The following is a 20,422-nucleotide window of genomic DNA, read 5'->3' as shown; positions in this document are numbered from 1 at the left end:
GGGTGAATTCAACCCATAGTATTGTGTGACAGCACACCCCTGGATGGACAGCACAACCCTGGATGAAAAGCACAGCGTACTGGATGGACAGCACACCCCTGGATGGACTGCATACTCCTGGACAGCAAACACAGCCCGCCCTTCCTGCACGCAGAATCAGCAGCAAATGTCGCCGACTTATTTGCAGTCCAAAACCTGCGAGAATCTGACGTTTTGATGACATTTTGCCTCGTTTTGGATTCTGAGGCAGGCGGGAAAACCCAAGCCTGACTCAGATCCTGCTCGGATTCACTCTGTTTAGGCGGATCCAATTCTCTGAGAACCGGACCCGCTCATCTCTAGTTATTATCAATAAGGTCACAATTAATTTGAAAAGCATTGTTATTTTGTAATCACCCCATATATCATAGATTATAGCCAATGATGAATATTATGACACTGTAGCTCCCTGGATACATTTTATATACAGTTTAAATCTATATAAATATGTACTTAATTATACATTTGTAAATATTCTGTATATTTATCAATATAATGAAAGGCTATGTGATAATATATGTAACTAACATTCACTATTTGTAATGTAGAGTACAGAGTATTAATGGTGTATTTGGTATGTGCAGAGTGTATATGTTTTATGCTGAAGCAGAGTTTCTGGAACTACTGTATGCATGTGACAATTTCTAGATATTTTGTCACAGTTACAAGTACTGTATTATTCTCTGTCACAGAGAAAACATTGGTAAATTGCGCAGATAAGTAAATTTTTAATAACACAAATAATGGTTGCATTTTGTGCTGCAATTAAGAATGGTTTAATAAATAGACTCAAAGGGTGTGTTTGACTCAGATATTGCACAAAAGTCCAGTCGCCTTTAGTCACAACTTTTCAAATAAATATGTAAAGTAACACTTTTAATAATGCAAATTAGAGGGTGAAGAGGTGAAGGGGCAATTTTTGACTTATTAGCAAATATAAAAAAGTTTGCATTGCATTGGTTTTAGAACACATAAAAATGTGCTGTTCTCATATAAAGTATGCTTCCTAGAAATACAGTAGAAATACTGTACTGTGTGTCCTCCCTGAAAACTTTGAAAAATGACCCTTGAATATAAATGTACTACAAATATAGATTGCTGTCTAATCAGAAGTTGTAAAACACAACAAAACTAAAACTGTTTCCACTCCCTTACAATATATTAAATTATAGTTTACAGCATTAGTAATATTTAATTAAATCATCCATCTACTTTTTCCATGGATGTACTCTACTTTCATTATATATATATAGTATTTTGTGATAATGTTACCTTTTTTAAGCTTTGATGGTAAATGATGCTGAAGAGGACACAAAACACAGCTACTAAGATCATATAACTTTTATATGTTAGCAGGAATTTCATTTTACCTGCAGAAGAAACAGGGACAAATATGATTTTTATAAGTGTTGTTTATACTGTATAAAGACAGCATTCTTATAAAAACACTCTGCTCTATAAATGCCAATTATTAATTGTAACATATATGAAACATTTCAGAACAGCACATTAGAGACAAACTCACCAAACTGCTTGTTTCAATCGTCTACTGTGTGCACCCAGTCTAATCGTGGCTGTATATGACTATGCTGATCTATAGTAGTAAGAGTAGGAAAAAGGGAGTGTTTTAAACAAACCAATGCAAATCTATTGCAACTAGTCAATAAACAGTTTTATATGATGAATTTCTATGAAAAACAAAGGGACAGAAAGCATTGTGTATAGTCATTCTTCCTGTAAAACTTGTTATAAACATGTTTATGATATTAACGTCATTTTTTAAACCTATAATCAGATGACATCAATAACTGTTAAAAGTTAAGTTTTGCCCAATGGAGAAGTAGTAACCACCACACCTTAATGTAAATACAGGCTTGCAGGAGGAGATTTACTAAGAAATATTATCAGGCTCCCACACATAGAACAAACTGGCCCAATGCTTGTTTTGTGTGCGTGCTTGTATATGCATTCATATGGACACTGATGCATGGGTTACAACTGCTATGCTTCTTTATTCAGCCATTTGCAAACTATCGACATACTGTACACAAGACTAAACCCACTTCCCAGCATTCCCCATGGTCCTAGGGACCGTCACTGAAGATTCAGGCTTTCACATACAAGTTAGGGAGTGTCTACAAACATTAGGCATATCTGATGCAATAGCATCAAATTCTCTTTTCTTTAAAGATAAGCCCTGTATCCTTCAGTGCAACAATTCAACAATGTAATATGTTAGGAATATCATCTAACATACAAAAACCAGAGGTGTAGCAATCATATTTTCTAGACACCTGCCATATATTGTTTTATCTTCTGTTGTAGATCCAGAGGGTCATTATATATTGATGGATATTCAAATTTCTAACACCAAATATACTTTGCTGAATATATATGCACCTAACAATGATCAACAGGCCTTTTTCCAATCTATAACACAACTCCTGCATAGTAGAGTCGACTTTGATTTAATAATGGGAGAAGACTTGAACACTGTCGCTAACCCAAAAATAGATAAATCATCAATTCCAGTGAACCCCTTAGCCAATCACTGGACACATATTCCACAACTCATGAATGATCATTCTGTAACGGATATTTGGAGACTACATAATTGTACGGATAGATCATACACTTTCTATTCAGCAGTTCACGGGTCCTTTTCCAGAATAGATTACATTCTAATATCTACAACTCTCCTCTCAGACATAATAAATACCTCAATGGGGGACATCGCAATATCTGACCACGCTCCAGTATCAATAATTCTAGCTACAAAATCAAATTCTTTCCACCCCTTTCTCTGGCGCTTCCCATCGTATTTATATAACTCTGAACCATTCCGTAAATATCTGGTGGCAAATTGGACAGATTTTATGGATAATAATTTGGATCATTGGGATACTCCAATCTTATTCTGGGAAACGTCCAAAGCAGTAATGCGCGGACACATTCTATCTTATATAGCAAAAAGAAGCAAAGATAACAAAATACAATATGTAGAACTACAACGAAACCTAAACGCGACACTGACAGATTATATTTCCCAACCCACACCAGAAACACAATCAACATATCTTGAGGCGAAACAACTTCTAGATAGTTTTGTGCTTGCACAGGCACAAACAAAAATGGATCATACAAAACAGAAATATTTTAAGTGGGGTAACAAGACTGGCACATGGCTGGCAAACATGAGAAAAAGTTTTAAAAAATGTCATCACATCATGGCTATTAGAGGCACCTCAACATACAGACATAACCAAAAAATTTCAGTAATATTTCCAAAATTTGTATACAGTGCGCACCCATGACCCTGCTTTACTGACAAAAATTTTGGACGAAGCGGCACTACCTTGTCTTACACCATTACAACGCGAGAAATTAGAAAGTGATATTACCGAAACTGAAATATCAACTACAATATCATCTATGCACTTAAACAAATCTCCAGGCCCTGACGGATATTCAGTAGAGTACAAAAGTACAAAATTTGACAACATGAAATGATCCCTACATTAAGTGCTCTTTTTAAAAAAATAAGAGATGATATCCCTTGCTATCCTAATTTTAACCAAGCTTACACCTCTTTAATACCAAAGCCCAATAAGGATCTGACATTGGTGTCCTCATACCACCCAATTACGCTACTAAACATTGATTTCAAAATATTAGCAAAAATATTGGCAGACCGTCTCCAAACATTTTTTGCTGCTTTACTCACCCCACACCAATTAGGCTTTACTAAAGGAAGACATTCAGTGAAAGGTATACGCACTGCCATAGCAGCGGTAATGGCAGCCAACTTACAACCTGAAACCTCATATATGCTCCTGAGTTTGGATGCTACCAGGGCTTTTGATATGGTCTCATGGCCCTATCTCCACGCGATTCTTGACAGATGAGGCTTTGGTCCGATATTCCAATCACTCATTACATTTTTTTTACACACGACCAACAACATCTTTACTTATCAACGGAACTATAGGGGAAGGAATAATGATGACCAGAGGCACTAGACAGGGCAGCCCACTTTCCCCTATGCTTTTTAATTTGGCACTAGACCCTATGTTAAGGATACTACAAGATTGGACACAATTCAAGGGAATCACTATTGGCACAGAATCAGTTAAGATGTTGGCATTTGCCGATGATGTCCTTTTATTTATCTCTGAACCCCGGAGAATACTAAGGTTATTAATACGGCGAATATCAGAAATTGGATCAGTATCCGGCTTCGAGGTAAATTTAGAAAAATCAAAGGCACTTTACTTAAAAAAGATTGTGCTAGACCATTTTGGTTTAGAGAAACTCCAATTGAATTGACGACTAAGTCCATTTCCTACCTGGGGATTCAATTGCCTAAATATTTGCAAAATTTATACGCAGTCAATATGAAACATATTTTACTCAGTATCAAACGGGATATCGAGAGATGGAAACATCTTAAGATCTCTTACTTGGGTCGTGCCAACTTAATAAAGATGATATTATTTCCAAGACTCCTTTACCCGCTCCAATCTCTTCCTTTCTTATTGACCAAAAGGGACACATTAGAAATTGAAAAATTGATGAGAACTTTTATATGGAAGGGGGGACGGGCCAGAATTGGCATGGTGCGACTCCTGCAACATAAATCAAATGGGGGTATCAATTTGCCTAACATTACTTTGTATAGCCATGCTGCACATCTACGGTATATAAGGGATTGGATGCACAACAAAAATCAATACGCCAACACGATATTAGAAACAGCCTTCCTTGATAATATTAATATAATATCTTTTATACACCTACACGATGAGGAAATACCGGAATCGATTCAGATTAATCCCCTTCTGATGACTACCGGAAAATTATGGCATATTTTAAGGCACAAACATGCATTAAATACAAATTTTTTCTTTACACCTCCCATTTTTAAAGAACCCAAATTTCCAAAATGGTAAGGCTGGACATCCCTTTACCTTATGGCATAAAAGTGGAATCACTTCTATCCGACATTTTACGGATAGCACTTCAAGAAAACCTTTAACTTTAACACAAATAAGAGATAAATATCCAATGGTCAGTTTATCACCTCTATCATACTTTCAAATACAACACTATATAACTCAACTCTCTAAAAAATTAGCTCTGGATGACTATATTAATTACTTAGATCAGGGGTTCTCAAACTCGGTCCTCAGGACCCCACACAGTTCACGTTTTGCAGGTCAACCAGCAGGTGCACAGGTGTACTCATTACTCACTGACACATTTTAAAAGATCGACAGGTGGAGCTAATATCTCACATGTGATCTGTGAGGAAACCTGGAAAACATGCACTGTTTGGGGTCCAGAGGTCCGAGTTTGAGAACCTGTGACTTAGATAATCTACTCACTATGGAAAAGCCTCAAAATAAAGCTATATCATGGCATTACTCGTTCCTACATAACTCTCTAGATTATAATACCCAACACACGGGTTTGTCAAAATGGAAAGAATACTTTCCATCTTTACCCATAGAGCACCTATTACGCTTATTTGAACAATCAGTCAAGCTAGTGCAGGCAGCCTCTTACACAGAACTCTTCCTGAATATATTACACAGAACCTATCTTACCCCTCATCGTAGACATGTAATGGGTCTGTTAGAGAATTCCAAGTGTCTCCATTGCGGAACTCAAGATGCAGAATTGATGCATTGTTTATGGAACTGTCCAATCATTCGGGGCTTTTGGGTTATGGTGGGGAATTATGCAAACAAATATTTGGTGAATTGCCTTCCATTAACACCCGAATGGGCAATATTTGGCATTGCACCTAAGGAAACTAAAGTACCAAGAGGAGTTAAAAAGCTACTGATAATTATCTCAGTGGTAGCTAAGAAATGTATATTACGGGTATGGTTGCAAACTACAGCACCCACACTAACGATGTTTCAAGGAAAACTTTTCCATATTTTTCGTATGGAGTGGTTGGAAGCCACGTTGCAGAAAGAAAGGTTCACTGAACTTTTCTTCTCCACTTGGGAAAGCTACATCGAAACATTATCCCAACCACTGAAAGAACAATTAGAGAAGTGTTTTAGAAATACACTCTGGTATGAAAAACTAATTTGTTCAAACGACCCCCCAATATTACTTTAAGGTATATAATTACCTCGCTGAGAGTTATGGGAGAGAAAAAAAAGTGTCAAGAACCCGGGCTTATATTGATAGTATTGTTTATATATATATTTATATTGTTTTATTGATGGTATTGCGGTAATATATTGGTACAGATCTCCACTGACTAATTATTGGATATGTTTTTTGATGTTGATTTTTCTGTATAAATACCAGAAATATGTTATTGTTTATATTAACATTATTTTTATATTTGTAACATTTGTATTTTTGTACACAATTATTATGTTTCAATAAAGAAATATTAAAAAAAAAAGAATATGATCTAACATATATCAATAAGTCTCTCAGGTCTGCGAATTTCTCTTTTGGATCTTTCATACACAGTCTGTGTTTCATCAACCATGTTTAACCTTTCTTGAATCATGGTTTGTTCACCGTTATTCAGATTATCATACATGTCAGATGAAGGATATTCTTCAGTCATGTTGTCTTCATGTTGATTAGGTTGAGATCTTAAATCCACTCGATTTCTTCTTACTTCTGTTCCATGCTCTGTGCGGATAGTATAAGATCTTGGTGCTACTTGTGCTTGCACAGGACCTTTCTGCATCCAAATGCCTTTCTCATAGTCTCTGAAACGGACTTGGTCACCCGACCTAAGATCAGACAGGCTTTTTGCTCGTCTATCATGGAACAGTTTTTGTTTCACCTGTTGTCGTTCCTTACTCAGTCTGACTAAAGGGGCCTATCCATTAGCAGATATTTCTGAAAGACAAAAGACAAAAGATTTAACTTTTGAAAATTCCTTGGGCCTCTGTGACAGATTTTTGCAAACAACGAACGATGAACGATATTGCAAGACATCATTCTGGGAGTGGCTTTTTTTAATGTTTCTATTCATTTTCATTAAAAAATCATTTGTCGTTCATTGTTTACCACGACAGATATTTCTAATATCTGTCAGCGATAAACGATAATTGACCAACATGTTGGAGAGACAAAAGACCCAATTTGTCGGCTGCGGGAGTTCCCATTTTTAACGTTCAGAGCCTATCCATTAGCAGATAAATTGAATGACTGAACGATAAATCGTTCATCGTTCAAATTTATCTGCTAATGGATAGACCCCTTAATGTTGAACTATGGGCCTGATTCAGAGCCGGTCGCTATTTGCGCTCGCTCGTCCAGAAAATAGGGGTGGCTATTCAAATGAACCGTTCGCTGTTTGCGGTCTGTTCACGCCTCTAGGTCTGAACGAGCGAACAAAACTTGCGGTCGTTTTTTGGGAAACTACGCCCCCTGGCCGCTCGCATCCTACGTCATGTCCGCTATTTATTAGATTAATCGAGTACATCGAACAGGGTATGAGCTGCTCGCTATTCTTGTGGTTGGTTTTTGCTACCACAATTTTGCGAGCAGTTCTGGCTATAAAATAACCCAGTGACGTGGTCAATGACGCTGCTGTTTTAAATATGCACACCCATAAAACGCCCGTTTTGACCTTTAAGCACGCCTGCGATCGGATCTCCACTCCCCGTTTTCAAGCACCTTCCCCTGTTACCACCCACATAGGCCTCATCCTGTCACTCAAATTAGCAGGCATTCGCTATTTTGCGAGCACATGAATTTCGGCCGCACTGACTGGTTCGCGCATGCGTATAACGATCCGTACGCATGCGCGGTTGGGCAAACATCGCTCGGAGCGAACGAGCTGCCACTTACGAGTGGCTCTGAATCAGGCCCTATGTGTTTTAAGCAGTTCATCATGTATTGGAACATTTGCTCTAATTCTCCTTCTCATCAACATTTGTGCTGGAGAGAATCCATTCTGCAGAGGTGTACTGTGGTAGATTAAGAGACTTTTGCAGAAATCTTCTTTACTTTCCTGTGCTTTCTTCATGAGACTCTTTACAGTTTTTACTGAACTTTCCACCAATCCATTTGACCGTGGATAGTGGGGACTTGACGTAGTATGGACAAATTCCCAATCATCATCAAATTGTTTAAATTCAGCACTGGAAAACTGGGGACCATTGTCAGTGAACACCTCCATAGGAACACCATGCCTTGCAAAGATTGACTTCATGCAATTGACTACAGCTTTACTAGTAGATGTATTACTCACCTCAGGATAATTACAATAATAATCAGTCACGACAATGTACGTCTTCCCATTACAATCAAACAAATCTGCGCTTACCTTCTAGTATGGTCTCTCGCACTGCATGAGGACTTAGCGGTTCGACTTGTTGCTTTGGTCTATACATAAGACATAATTCACATGTAGCTGTTGTCTGTGCTATGTCTTGGTTCATTCTTGGCCAATACATCACTTCATGTGCCCTCTGCTTACATTTTTCTTCTCCTAAGTGGCCTTCATGTATCTTGCACAGCATAGTTTTCTTAGTCGTGCAGGTATGACAAACCTATTGCCTTTGTAAATTATGTCATTGACAACAGTAAGGACACTGCGGTACATCCAATAATCATGAATTGACAACAGACAAGCATTTTATTTCTGCTGGCCATCCTTTCAGAATGAAGTCTTTTACCACTTTCATTGTGTCATCTGTCTCTGTTTCTTTTCTAATCTGTTCTTGTCTTGCAAGAGACACTGGGAGAGAAGCTACAATCAAATCCACATATGCTTCTATCTCTTTGTCCATCAGACTTCCGGAACCCTCACTTTTTTCCACAGCATTAGAAAGTGTGTCAGCAATGTACATGTATTTACCGGGACAGTACAGCAATTGTACATCATATTTCCGTAGTCTTATAAGCATTCGCTGAATTCTCATGGGACAGTCATGCAACGATTTAGTCATGATAGCTACCAATGGCTTGTGGTCAGTTTCTACTGTAAACACTTGACCATACACAAATTGATGAAATCTCTCACATGCATAAGTGATTGCTAGAAGTTCTTTTTCTATCTGAGCATACCTTGTTTCAGCACTTGTCAACGCTCTATATGCATAGATTACAGGTTGCCATGTATCTTCATGTTCTTGCAATAATACAGATCCTAAGCCAAACTGAGAAGCATCTGCTGAAATTCTTATTCTTTTTGCAGGATCAAAGAATCCTAGTACCGGTTGCTCTGTAATGGTCTGTTTAAGTTTTTGTCAACTTTCCTCTTGTGCATGTGACCACATCCACTCATTATATTTGTCCAATAACCATCTAAGAGGAGCTGATTGTTCTGAAAGTTGAGAAATAAATTTTCCTAAGTAAGTAATCATTCCTAGGAATCTTCTGATGTCATCTTTGTTGTTAGGATGTTCCATATTCACTATGGCTGATATTTTCCTTGGGCTTCACACCTTGATCTGAGACTACGTCACCCATAAAGGCGAGTGTTTTCACGACAAATTCACATTTGTCCTTGTTTAGCTTTAGATTCACTTTTCTGGTAAGTTCCATCACCTGGAATATGTTCAAAAATCATGTGTATTCTTTTGTGGTATACTTCTGGAGCGGACCGTATCCCATATGGTAGTCGAAGAAATCTGTATCGACCTTCTGGTGTATTAAATGTACACAGCTTTGAGCTGGTTTCATCTAGCTTCATTTGCCTGAATCCTGAAGATGCGTCCAATTTACTGAACCATTTCGCTCCCACAAATTGCGACATGATTTAATCTCTGGTTGGTAGTTTGAAATGTTCTCTTTTAATAGCTTTGTTTAAATCTCTTGGAGCTAGACATATTCTGAGTTGTCCATTTTTATTTTCCACAATTACTAAGGAGCTCACCCATTCAGTAGGCTCATCAACTTTTTCTATCACACCCAAAGCTTCCATGCAGTTTAACTCTTTTTGTGGTATTTCTCTCAGTGCAAATGGCACTTTTCTACAGGGGTTGTATCACTGGAGGAACTTGCGTGTTTATATTTATCTTATGCTCACGAGGCAGACAACCTAAGCCTTCAAATAAGTCACTGTATTCTGTAAACACTGATTTGCACTTATCTTCTACTTGTGATGTCACCATAAAAACATTCTTTATCAAGTTAAGTTTCTCACAGGAACTTAGTCCTAAGATTTGTTGCACATCTCTATCCACAATCAGTATAGAGGTTTTAAACTTTTGTCCTCTGTATTTCAGTGTCACTTGTCATGTACCTTTTACAGGAATTTTCTCACCAGTATAGCCTGCAACTTTCACATTGGCTGGATGAATTTTAGGTTTTACTCTAAAAGTCTTATAGTCTTGAAAAGATATTAGCTTAACCTGTGTGCCTGTATCAAGCTTAAAGGGAATAACAATCTCGTTCACTGTTAAAGGAACAATCCATTCCACTGCAAAGTTCAATGGAATCCACAAAAAAACTCTTCAGTCTCAGCTTGTGTAACAGTGTGCACTATGTTTAATTCACTTTTAGCTTTACAGCATTTGGCAAAGTGATTCCTTCTACCACATTTAATGCAGGTTTTACCATAAGCTGGGCACATTTTTGGATTGTGATTATTTCCACATCTATTACACATTTCTCTGTTAGTCTGTGACTTATACTGCTTCATTTTAGAGAATGGTGTTCTGTTTGGCTCTGTTTTCTTCACAACATGTACAGCATCATCAGTTACCTTTTGTAGGGTTTTAGCTTGAAACTTTGTAATTTCTGCAGATCTACACATATTCATTGCCTTATCTAGTGTTAAATCTTGCTCTCTCAGCAATCTCTCTCTGAGTCCATTATCAGGTATTCCACATACAATACGATCTCTAATCAGTGAATCCTTTAAATCACCAAACTCAAAGGTTTTGCTGAGTGATTACAGTTTTGTAACATACTGATCAAATCCATCTCCATTCTTCTGATCACAAGTGAAAAACAAGTTACCAGACATTTGCATGTCTGTTGGAGGAGACAGCTTATCCATTGCTACTCACAGTTTGATGTGACAAGAGCACAAGGTATAGTTTTCTCACACTGAGTATCACAGCTATGCAGACTTTTGCAGGATCATCTCACACTCTAAGCACTAGCAGAGTCCATTTATACTTCTTCTGACACCATGTTTTGTTTGCATGCTTGTATATGCATTCATATGGACACTGATCAGGGCTTGACAAATTTTTCTAAAACTTAGGAGCCAGGATGAAAGTGTAGGAGCCAGACTCCCCCTTTGCACCAAGAAGCATTACTGAGCACCTACGCCCCTGACAACCAACCCCCATGGCCACACCACTAATGGGATGCCCCAGTAGTAATCCCCCCTCTGCAGTGCCCCCAGTAGTAATCCCCCCTCTGCAGTGCCCCCAGTAGTGGTTCCCTTATGTAGTGCCACTTTAATCAGTGCCCCCCCATATGCATTGCCCCCAGTAGTAGTCCCCCCTATGCAGTGACCCCAGTAGTTACCCCCCCATAGTGTCCCCAGTAGCGGCCACCTCCAATATGTAGTGTCCCTACAGTAGCGGCCCCCCCACCTTTGCAGTGTCCCTACAGTAGCGGCCACACCCACCTATGCAGTGTCCCTACAGTAGCGGCCATCCCCCCTATGCAGTACCCCTTGAAAAAAAAATGCAACTTACCTGATCCCCGCTCCTTCCGACGACCGCTGCTCTCTGCTCCTCCTGGCCGCTCTGCACTATGTGAGAGACGTAATGACATCTCTCCCAACCTGCTGCGGGATGAGCCAGAAGGTGGAGCTCATGACTGAGCTCCAACCGGCTCACTCCGTGAACGACGCAGCAGCCAATGAGAGTCTGCCAGACTCTCATCAGCTGCTATAACAAAAACACAGCCACCGCTGTAGTGTGGACTGCACTCGCGGTCTGCACTACAGCGCCCGGGGGTTGCTGCCAAATCTGGTCACCATGGTGACCTGGCCCCCGGGTTTTGTCAAGCCCTGACACTGATGCATGGGTTACAATTGCTATGCTTCTTTATTCAGTTATTTGCAAACTATCGACATACTGTACACAAGACTACACCCACTTCCCAGCATTCCCCATGGTCCTAGGGACCATCACTGAAGATTCAGGCTTTCATATACAAGTTAGGGAGTGTCTACAAACATTAGGCATATCTGATGCAATAACATCACAATGCTGAGTAGCAGTGGTCCCTCCTAGTACCTCTGGATGGTAAATACTACAGATGTGTGTGGGTCACCCTGTTTTGGATTTGAAATAACCATCCTCAAATGTTATGGTTTTGGCAAAACTACCCTCAAGTGTTTTGGTTTGAATTCAGTTTTGGTTTTGGATTACTTTAAAATTGATTTAAAAAGCTAAAATCATATAATTTGGACCTGATATATTGCAATTCAAAACGGGTGTTTAGATAATGCAGGCATGTCTGTCCATTTAAACGCCATTCTGTGGGTGTGCATTAATTAGCCATGATGATTGTATTTGCAGCATGAGTGCTCTCTACATGCGAAGAGAGCAGCAGTGTTTGCGGCTGGTCAGACTTGCCGTACATGCTGCATGACTGCTTAATGTGAGTCGATGGAACCAATGTTTACGCAGGAGTGTGACATTAGATAGACATGAGAAGGCAGCAGTGGGCACCTTTATGCTGGCTGTGCTGTGGCAGGCATTAACATAGCTTTGCAGCTGCTTTCCATTTGAAATCACAGCTGTGATCACATTAGCGTCCTCTGTTGAATCAGGCCCTAAGTTCAAGTGTGTTTGTTTTTCAGGAAAACCGAACCACACAACTCTAGTAAATACTACAGTAATTAAGGATTATGATACCAGCACTCTTGATCCGCCCAGGCTCTAGGGCAGGGATGGGGAACCTCAGGCCCGGGGCCGTATAAGGTCCCTGGAATCATTTGGTCTGGCCCTCTGAGCTTTTTTCTGCTAGCCTCATCTGGCTACCAGGGTGCCTAGAATGGCACCCTGTAGCCAGAATCTATGCAGCAGTGCTGTCTGGAGCGTCCTTATGACACTTCAGGTGGTCACACTGCTGCCCTTACAGCTCCCGGAGCATCCTCAGGATACTCCAGGCATTGCTGTAATCACTGTCAATTCTGGCCCCGCCCCCATGTGACATCACACGGAGTGGGCATAGCCTGCACCAGGCCCACAAATAATGTTATATACAGCCATGGCCAAAAGTTTTGAGAATCACACAAGTATAGGTTTTCACAAAGTTTGCTGCTTCAGTGTTTTTAGACCTTTTTGTCAGATGTTACTATGGTATACTGAAGTAAAATTACAAGCATTTCATAAATGTCAAAAGGCTTTTATTGACAATAACATTAAGTTTATGCAAAGAGTCAATATTTGCAGTGTTGACCCTTCTTTTTCAAGACCTCTGCAATTCGCCCTGGCATGCTGTCAATCATTCTTGCCTAATCAATATTTGGAGTTTGTCAGATATTGTGAGTTTTTGTTTGTCCACCCGCCTCTTAAGGAATGACCACAAGTTCTCAATGGGATTAAGGTCTGGGGAGTTTCCTGGCCATCCACTCAAAATTTCGATGTTTTGCTCCCCGAGCCACTTAGTTATCACTTTTGCCTTATGGCAAGGTACTCCATCATGCTGGAAAAGGCATTTTTTGTCACCAAACTGTTCTTGGATGGTTGGAAGAAATTGCTCTTGGAGGATGTTTTGGTACCATTCTTTATTCATGGCTGTGTTTTTAGTCAAAATTGTGAGTGATCCCACTCCCTTGGATGAGAAGCAATGCCACACATGAATGGTCTCAGGATGCTTTACTGTTGGCATGACACATGAAGAATTTTGGAGGATGGCCTGGTGTCAAGAAGGGCAGCAAAGAAGCCACTTCTCTCCAGGAAAAACATCAGGGACAGACTGATCTTCTGCAAAATGTACAGGGATTGGACTGCTGAGGACTGGGGTAAAGTTATTTTCTCTGATGAATCCCCTTTCAGGTTGTTTGGGGCATCTGGAAAAATGCTTGTCTGGAGAATGAAAGGTGAGTGCTACCATCAGTCCTGTGTCATGCCAACAGTGAAGCATCCTGAGACCATTCATGTGTGGGGTTGCTTCTCAGCCAAGGGAGTGGGCTCACTCACAATTCTGTCTAAGAACACAGCCACGAATAAAGAATGGTACCAAAACATCCTCCAAGAGTAATTTCTCCCAACCATCCAAGAACAGTTTGGTGACGAACAATGCCTTTTCCAGCATGATGGAGCACCTTGCCATAAGACAAAAGTGATCAATAAGTAGCTCGGGGAACAAAACATCGAAAACTTTGGGTCCATGGCCAGGAAACTCCCCAGACCTTAATCCCATTGAGAACTTGTGTTCAATCCTCAAGAGGCAGGTGGACAAACTAAATGTCACGATCCGGTGCAAGTGTTCCTCTGTGGAGGACGGTGAGCCAGGGGTTTCGGGTGACTAGGGGAGTGACTGGACTAGGTCTCCTAGTTGCGGCCAAACCCAGGTTTGGCGAGACCTGCTCAGAGGCACGGAGTTTAACTCACTTGGTGGTTTTCTCCAGTGACCCCTCCAATTGGGATTTGGTTTTCGCTGCACCAAGTGAGCAGGTTGCGGCCCTCTGGACAGGTACCTGGGAATGGCAGAAGACCGGAAACTATAATTACTGCTATAATACTGGTGGTGAATGGAATGAATGAACTCTGGAGATGGATCTGAATGTTAGAAAACAGGGGAAGAATCTGGATGCTAGAATACACAGGCATGGACTGGAAACAGTTAAATATCTAGGTGCTGATTAGTGCAGAAAAACACAGAGTAGCATGGACAAAGGCTAATACTGGGAAAGCTAGAAATGCTGGTACTGATTGTGCTGGCTACACAGGCAAACACAGAGCAGACTGGACACATGCATATACTGGGAATAATTACATATGCAGGTGCACATTGCACAGACAAGACAGAGAAAAGACAGGCATATACTGGGAAAGCTAGAAATGCTGGCACTGGACAAAGGCAAATACTGGGAGAGTGCTGGGAGGTCCAGCTGTGAGCTAACTAGTGATTAGCACAGTGAGACACAGATTAAGTGGACACAGGCACGTGTACTGGGAATTGTTACATATGCTGGTGCAGATATACACAGAGCTGTAGACTGGCTGGGAATGCTAAAAGAGGCAGCTGGGAGCTAATTAGTACTAGCAGGTAATCTGACACCTCAGTAGCACATATACAAAGATACACAGACATAGAAAAATATGGTTAATAGGAGAGAACTAACTCTCAGACTGAGAATAGCAAAGATGCTAATGCTGGAGACTTTAGAGAACTGAGAGCAGGCTGAAGCAACTCTTTAAAGAAAATAGCACAGAGCATCACTGGTATCAGAGGCACTGGAATAACGAAGTTGAACAGCAATTACTTGAAGTTCTGGGGGCGGATTTATACCCAGGGGTAGCAGATTATTGGAGCACAGCATCAGATGACTGAGATCATGGTACCATTGGTTAGGAGGACTGTCACATGAGAGAAACTGTCATGGCAGCGCCCATGATGGGAACCACAATCCCGAAAACACACAGCCGACCATAGAAGTCCGCAAAAGCACCTAAGGCAGAATACTCAGCATCTCACCCCTCCCTGCACCGGACGTCTGACCACAAGAAAGTCAGGGGAAGCCGGCACAGAGATGAGAGATAGCCGATTCTAGGCTGAACCCTGACACTAAACCCACAATATCTGTCAAACTCCAAGCATTGATTAGGCAAGGATGGGCGACCATCAGTCAGTATGTGGCCCAGAAGTTGATTGACAGCATGCCAGGGCGAATTGCAGAGGTCTTCAAAAAGGAGGGTCAGCACTGGAAATATTTACTATTTGCATAAACTTAATGTAATTGTCAATAAAAGCCTTTTGACACTTATGAAATGCTTGTAATTTTACTTCAGTATACCATAGTAACATCTGACAAAAAGGTCTAAAAACAAAGCAGCAAACTTTGTGAAAACCAATACTTGTGTGATTCTCAAAACTTTTGGCCATGGCTGTATATCAAATGGCTCTCAGCAGAAAAAAGGTTCCCCACCCCTGCTCTAGGGCAGCCCACACATCGGCCCTAAATTATGATTGGAGCAGGAAAATTTGATGGGGCACCCAGCACTTGTCTGGATGATTGGGATTTTGAAAATATTACTAGTTGGTTCTGAAAATTCAAAATTTCGAACTGGCTTATAGGTACGCTGGCATGCCAAATTGATTTGAGCAGCTTACACTTTGTTATGTTTGCTGTTTTAAGAGGCATAGATGGGACCAGCATTTGGAGGTCTTGCTGATTCCTATAATGCTAATTGGAGGTCCCAGAGGTGACTCCCAGGTAAACTGGCTCTTAATTTGGGTGTATTTCTGTATGTGCCTGTGCATGAGGCCTTACAATAGACAATTACATGTCCCAGAGTGGGTACTGTTATCAAGCAGTGTAGGAATCACCAGTATCAGAGAAGCAGTGAAGTTGGCTTGGTGGCTTACAAGGGATGCGTTTTGCATCCTAGCAGTTGGGATGCCGGCGCTTAAATTACCAGCGCCGGAATACCGACGCCGGTCATAATCCTGGTGCCAGCATCCCAACCGCCGGGATGCCGAAGGTAATTAGCGGGGTTGGGGGGAGGGTTAGATTTAGGGGTCAGGCACTAGGGGGAGGGTTAGGGTTACGCACTAAGGGGAAGGGTTAGGTTTAGGGTGCAGGGAGGGTAAGGTTAGGTTCAGGCACTAGGGGGGAGGTTAGGGTTAGGCACCAAAGAGGGAGGGTTAGGGTAGGGAGAGGGATAGGGTTAGCATACTTACAATAACGATCATGCTTACAATGTATTTGCAAATGCATGCAACGAATATCTCTGAATTTCTATTACCATATTGCCAAATTGTTTTGAGCAAATTCCACTTTGTTATGTACACTGTATATTGTTTTAGAGGAAAAAAATAATAATGTTTGTTGTAAAAGGAATGCATAGTACAATCAGTCACAAAAAGGTAATGTGAGAAAAACCACACCAGAAGGAAGAGGGTATGGGTGGGGATGGAAATGGCGTATAATAGCCAGCAAACATAAATAGGATACTATAAATGCTAAGAGGGCTCTGGACTGCTAATATTAGGCACAGTCTAAAAGTGTAGGTAGATAAAAGTAGACTTTGGCCCTGATTCAGAGCTGGACGCAAGTGGCTGCTCGTTCGCTCCGAGCGATGTTTGCCCAACTGCGCATGCGTACGGATCGTTATACGCATGCGCGAACCACTCAGTGCGGCCGAAATTCATGTGCTCGCAAAATAGCGAATGCCTGATAATTTGAGTGACAGAAAGAGGCGTATGTGGGTGGTAACAGGGGAAGGTGCTTGAAAACGGGGAGTGGAGATCCGATCGCAGGCGTGCTTAAAGGTCAAAACGGGCGTTTTATGGGTGTGCATATTTAAAACAGCAGCGTCATTGCCCACGTCACTGGGTTCTTTTATAGCCAGAACTGCTCGCAAAATTGTGGTAGCAAAAACCAACCACAAGAATAGCGAGCAGTTCATACCCTGGTCGATGTACTCGATTAATCTAATAAATAGTGGACATGACGTAGCATGCGAGCGGCCAGGGGGCGTATTTTTCCAAAAAACGAACGCAAGTTTTGTTCGCTCGTTCAGACCTAGAGGCGTGAACAGACCGCAAACAGCGAACGGTTCATTTGAATAGCCACCCCTTGTTTTAGAACGAACGACCGCAAATAGCGAGTGGCTCTGAATGAGGGCCTTTGTTTCTAGTAATATTAATACAATTGATAGAGAAAGCAGTAAATGGGGTTACATTGTTAGATGTGTAGACTAATGTTGAACTTGTTTGTTTCCAAAATGAACATCATTTTAGAATTAGTTATTCTTCCTCTTAGTGAATCACAGGAATGAGCAAAAATTTGTAAAGCATACAAGAAAAAAAGTTAACTTTCAAGCTATGTTAAGCTATTGAACAAGTTAAAAGACAAATAAGGTAATAAAATCTTTGGACATTTAGGGCCAAATGTAATATGCTACAATTTGCAGAAAGCAGTTTGATTCCAGTGAGATAGTCACTAGATTTTAAGTGGCAACTAGTTTAAAGTAGAGATGAGTGGTTCGGATACCGCCGACTCGGATCCCCACTGCGAGCCGAACATTAGCGTCCTGGCGTTCGAATCCTTGTGAGAGTGCCAAACTCTCGCAAGAGGCGAGAGTGCCGAACTCTCGCGAGAGGCGAGTGTTCGCCTCTACATAAGGCACCGAGTCCTGCGACTCGGCACCATTTCTCCTGCACGCTCCAGACTGCGCACTGCTCTGCTACTGGGCTGGCTGAGAGGGACAAGTGGCTGTATAGGGGGCGGTCTGATCACTGGCTTGCTGAGTGGGACAAGTGGCGGTATAGGGGGCACACTGCACGCTGATGCTGCGCTATACTCTGCTGATTAAGTGCTGTGTCCAGAGACTCACAAGTGGCTGTGCTTCAAAAAGCTTTCAGAGCCAAATCCAAATCCAGCAAAAATGGTCCGGCGCACATCCCTAGTTTAAAGGTAAAAACAACCTGACTGTCAAACTGCATTTGTAGCCATTTTGCTCCCATACAGGCAGCCCCTGACAGGTTGCAAGGACACATGCAAGATGGCTACCTGCAGTATGAGATTCACAAAGATGGCCGCTGCCAGACAACAGTGGGACCGACAGACTCCTGGGAGTTCCACGTGCAGGATGACTGAAGAAGAGAACTTACTGGAAGAGGAAGCCAAAAGAAGAGACAGACGGTATAAGAGAGGCTGTCTTTTAGTGGAAAGTCAGACCTTCCTGGGAGTAAGAAAATCTGAGACTAGTGCAGATTCAGGGCCTGATTCAGAAATGGATGTTAATGCAATCGCAACTGCGTATTTGTACGCAGTTGCGAAAATATGCTAATGTTAGCAAAGATCGACTGAGCATAAAGACGCCCAATGCTGCCTTCTCACCTGCGTGCGACTACGCCATACATACCTACCCTCCCGGTTTTCGCAGGAGGCTCCCGACTTTTCGGGTAACTCCCTGCACCACAGAAGGGTAGGCATTTCTCCCGCATTCTGCCCACTTCCTGGTGAAGTGGGCAGAATTAGGAGAATTTCCTCGGCGATCGCGGGTGTCTGTGCAGGGGACGGGGCTTAATGTCGGGATTCACGTCAGTTGGCTCCGCCCCCTATTTAAATTTAAGCCAATCACGGGCATTTTACCACGAGGGGACGGGGCTTAATGACACAAATCGTCAGGCCCTGCCCCGTCACCACCCACCTGCCTCTCCTCTCAGGGCTTCTCCCGTGGAAGAGACTGCAAAGGTAGGCAACTATGGACTACGCATACCTACGTAAACATCAGTAACATCGAAGTACATCGGCGACCATCTTACCCTTGTGGCAGGTCTTAACCTGTCACAGCCTTTGGTGCTTTTCTGACACACAGAGCTGTGTATGCAATCGTAGTGGCTAATTTATGCACGCCCATGTATCGGTGTTTAAACGGACTGGCATGCCTGTGTTTTTCTGACCACTCCCCATTAACACCCCCAAACGCTGGCAGTCTGTCACTCACTTGGCGATGGATTCCACTGTGCATGCATGGAAGATTCTCAATGCAGAAACTCAAGCAACATGATCAGAGTGACAGACTGGGGAGTCAGGCCTTCATTCAGAGGCGGCCGTACGGTCTACGACCGCACGGCCGCCTCGTTGTTTGTCCAGTGCGCATGTGCACGAGGGAGCCGGCTCCCTCGTGCACATGCGTGAGACCCACTAGGGCCGACAGCGCCGGTCGTAGCGGGTCTCTTTCCAAAGGGGGCGAGCTGTCGATGTTGACAGCTCGCCCCATTTGGAAGGCGGGCCGGGGGGGTGGCAGCCCCATGGGAACGCCTACCGTTTGGGGGAGGCCCCACTGACATCACTAGTGATGTCAGTGGAGAGCTTCCGGCTCTGACAGAGCCAGAAGCTCTCCGGGGCTTACGACAAGTGAGACCCTACCCTAGGGTCTCGTCGTAAGCCCCGATGGTCACGATGGTCTCTGACCATCGCGACCATCACCAGAGCGGTTGTTAGAGCTGTGGGTGTAAACCCACAGCCTAACGACCGAAACAGAGGCAGGCGGTCAGGATGCAAACGGCCGCCCAGTTTCTGAGCGACCGCTTGCATCCTCCGTCCGCCTCTGAATGAGGCACTCAGTGTGAGAAAGACAGATCTTACTATATTCTGTTTGCAATAGGGCTGATGCCCACTTTCTGTTTAGTGAAGGAGACAGGAGATGGTCTGTTCACAATCTAGACAAGCTGTCTACTGAAGTGTTCATAGTTAATCATGAGCTCATGTGAAGTGTAATCAGGTGTAATCAAGCAA

At 42.1% G+C, this 20,422-nt stretch overlaps 1 protein-coding gene across 1 annotated transcript in view; it reads right to left on the bottom strand.

Annotated features, from left to right (window-relative positions):
* The window catches only part of LOC148508928 (NXPE family member 2-like), a 215,316-nt gene extending 213,690 nt beyond the window's left edge, over positions 1-1,626 (bottom strand). The window contains exons 1-2 of the mRNA XM_088443817.1: positions 1,565-1,626; positions 1,312-1,409 (exon numbers count right to left, since the gene is read on the bottom strand). Coding sequence (XP_088299943.1) covers positions 1,312-1,404 — 93 coding nt within the window. The 5' untranslated portion in view covers positions 1,405-1,409; positions 1,565-1,626. The remainder of the gene's footprint in view (positions 1-1,311; positions 1,410-1,564) is intronic.
* Positions 1,627-20,422: the final 18,796 nt, after the last annotated feature.

This window comes from Taudactylus pleione, unplaced genomic scaffold (assembly GCF_031769625.1).
Source record: "Taudactylus pleione unplaced genomic scaffold, aTauple2 ptg000334l, whole genome shotgun sequence".
Taxonomy (NCBI): domain Eukaryota; kingdom Metazoa; phylum Chordata; class Amphibia; order Anura; family Myobatrachidae; genus Taudactylus; species Taudactylus pleione.
Note: the sequence above shows the minus strand (reverse complement) of the source record. Positions and strands in the feature narration are given on the sequence as shown.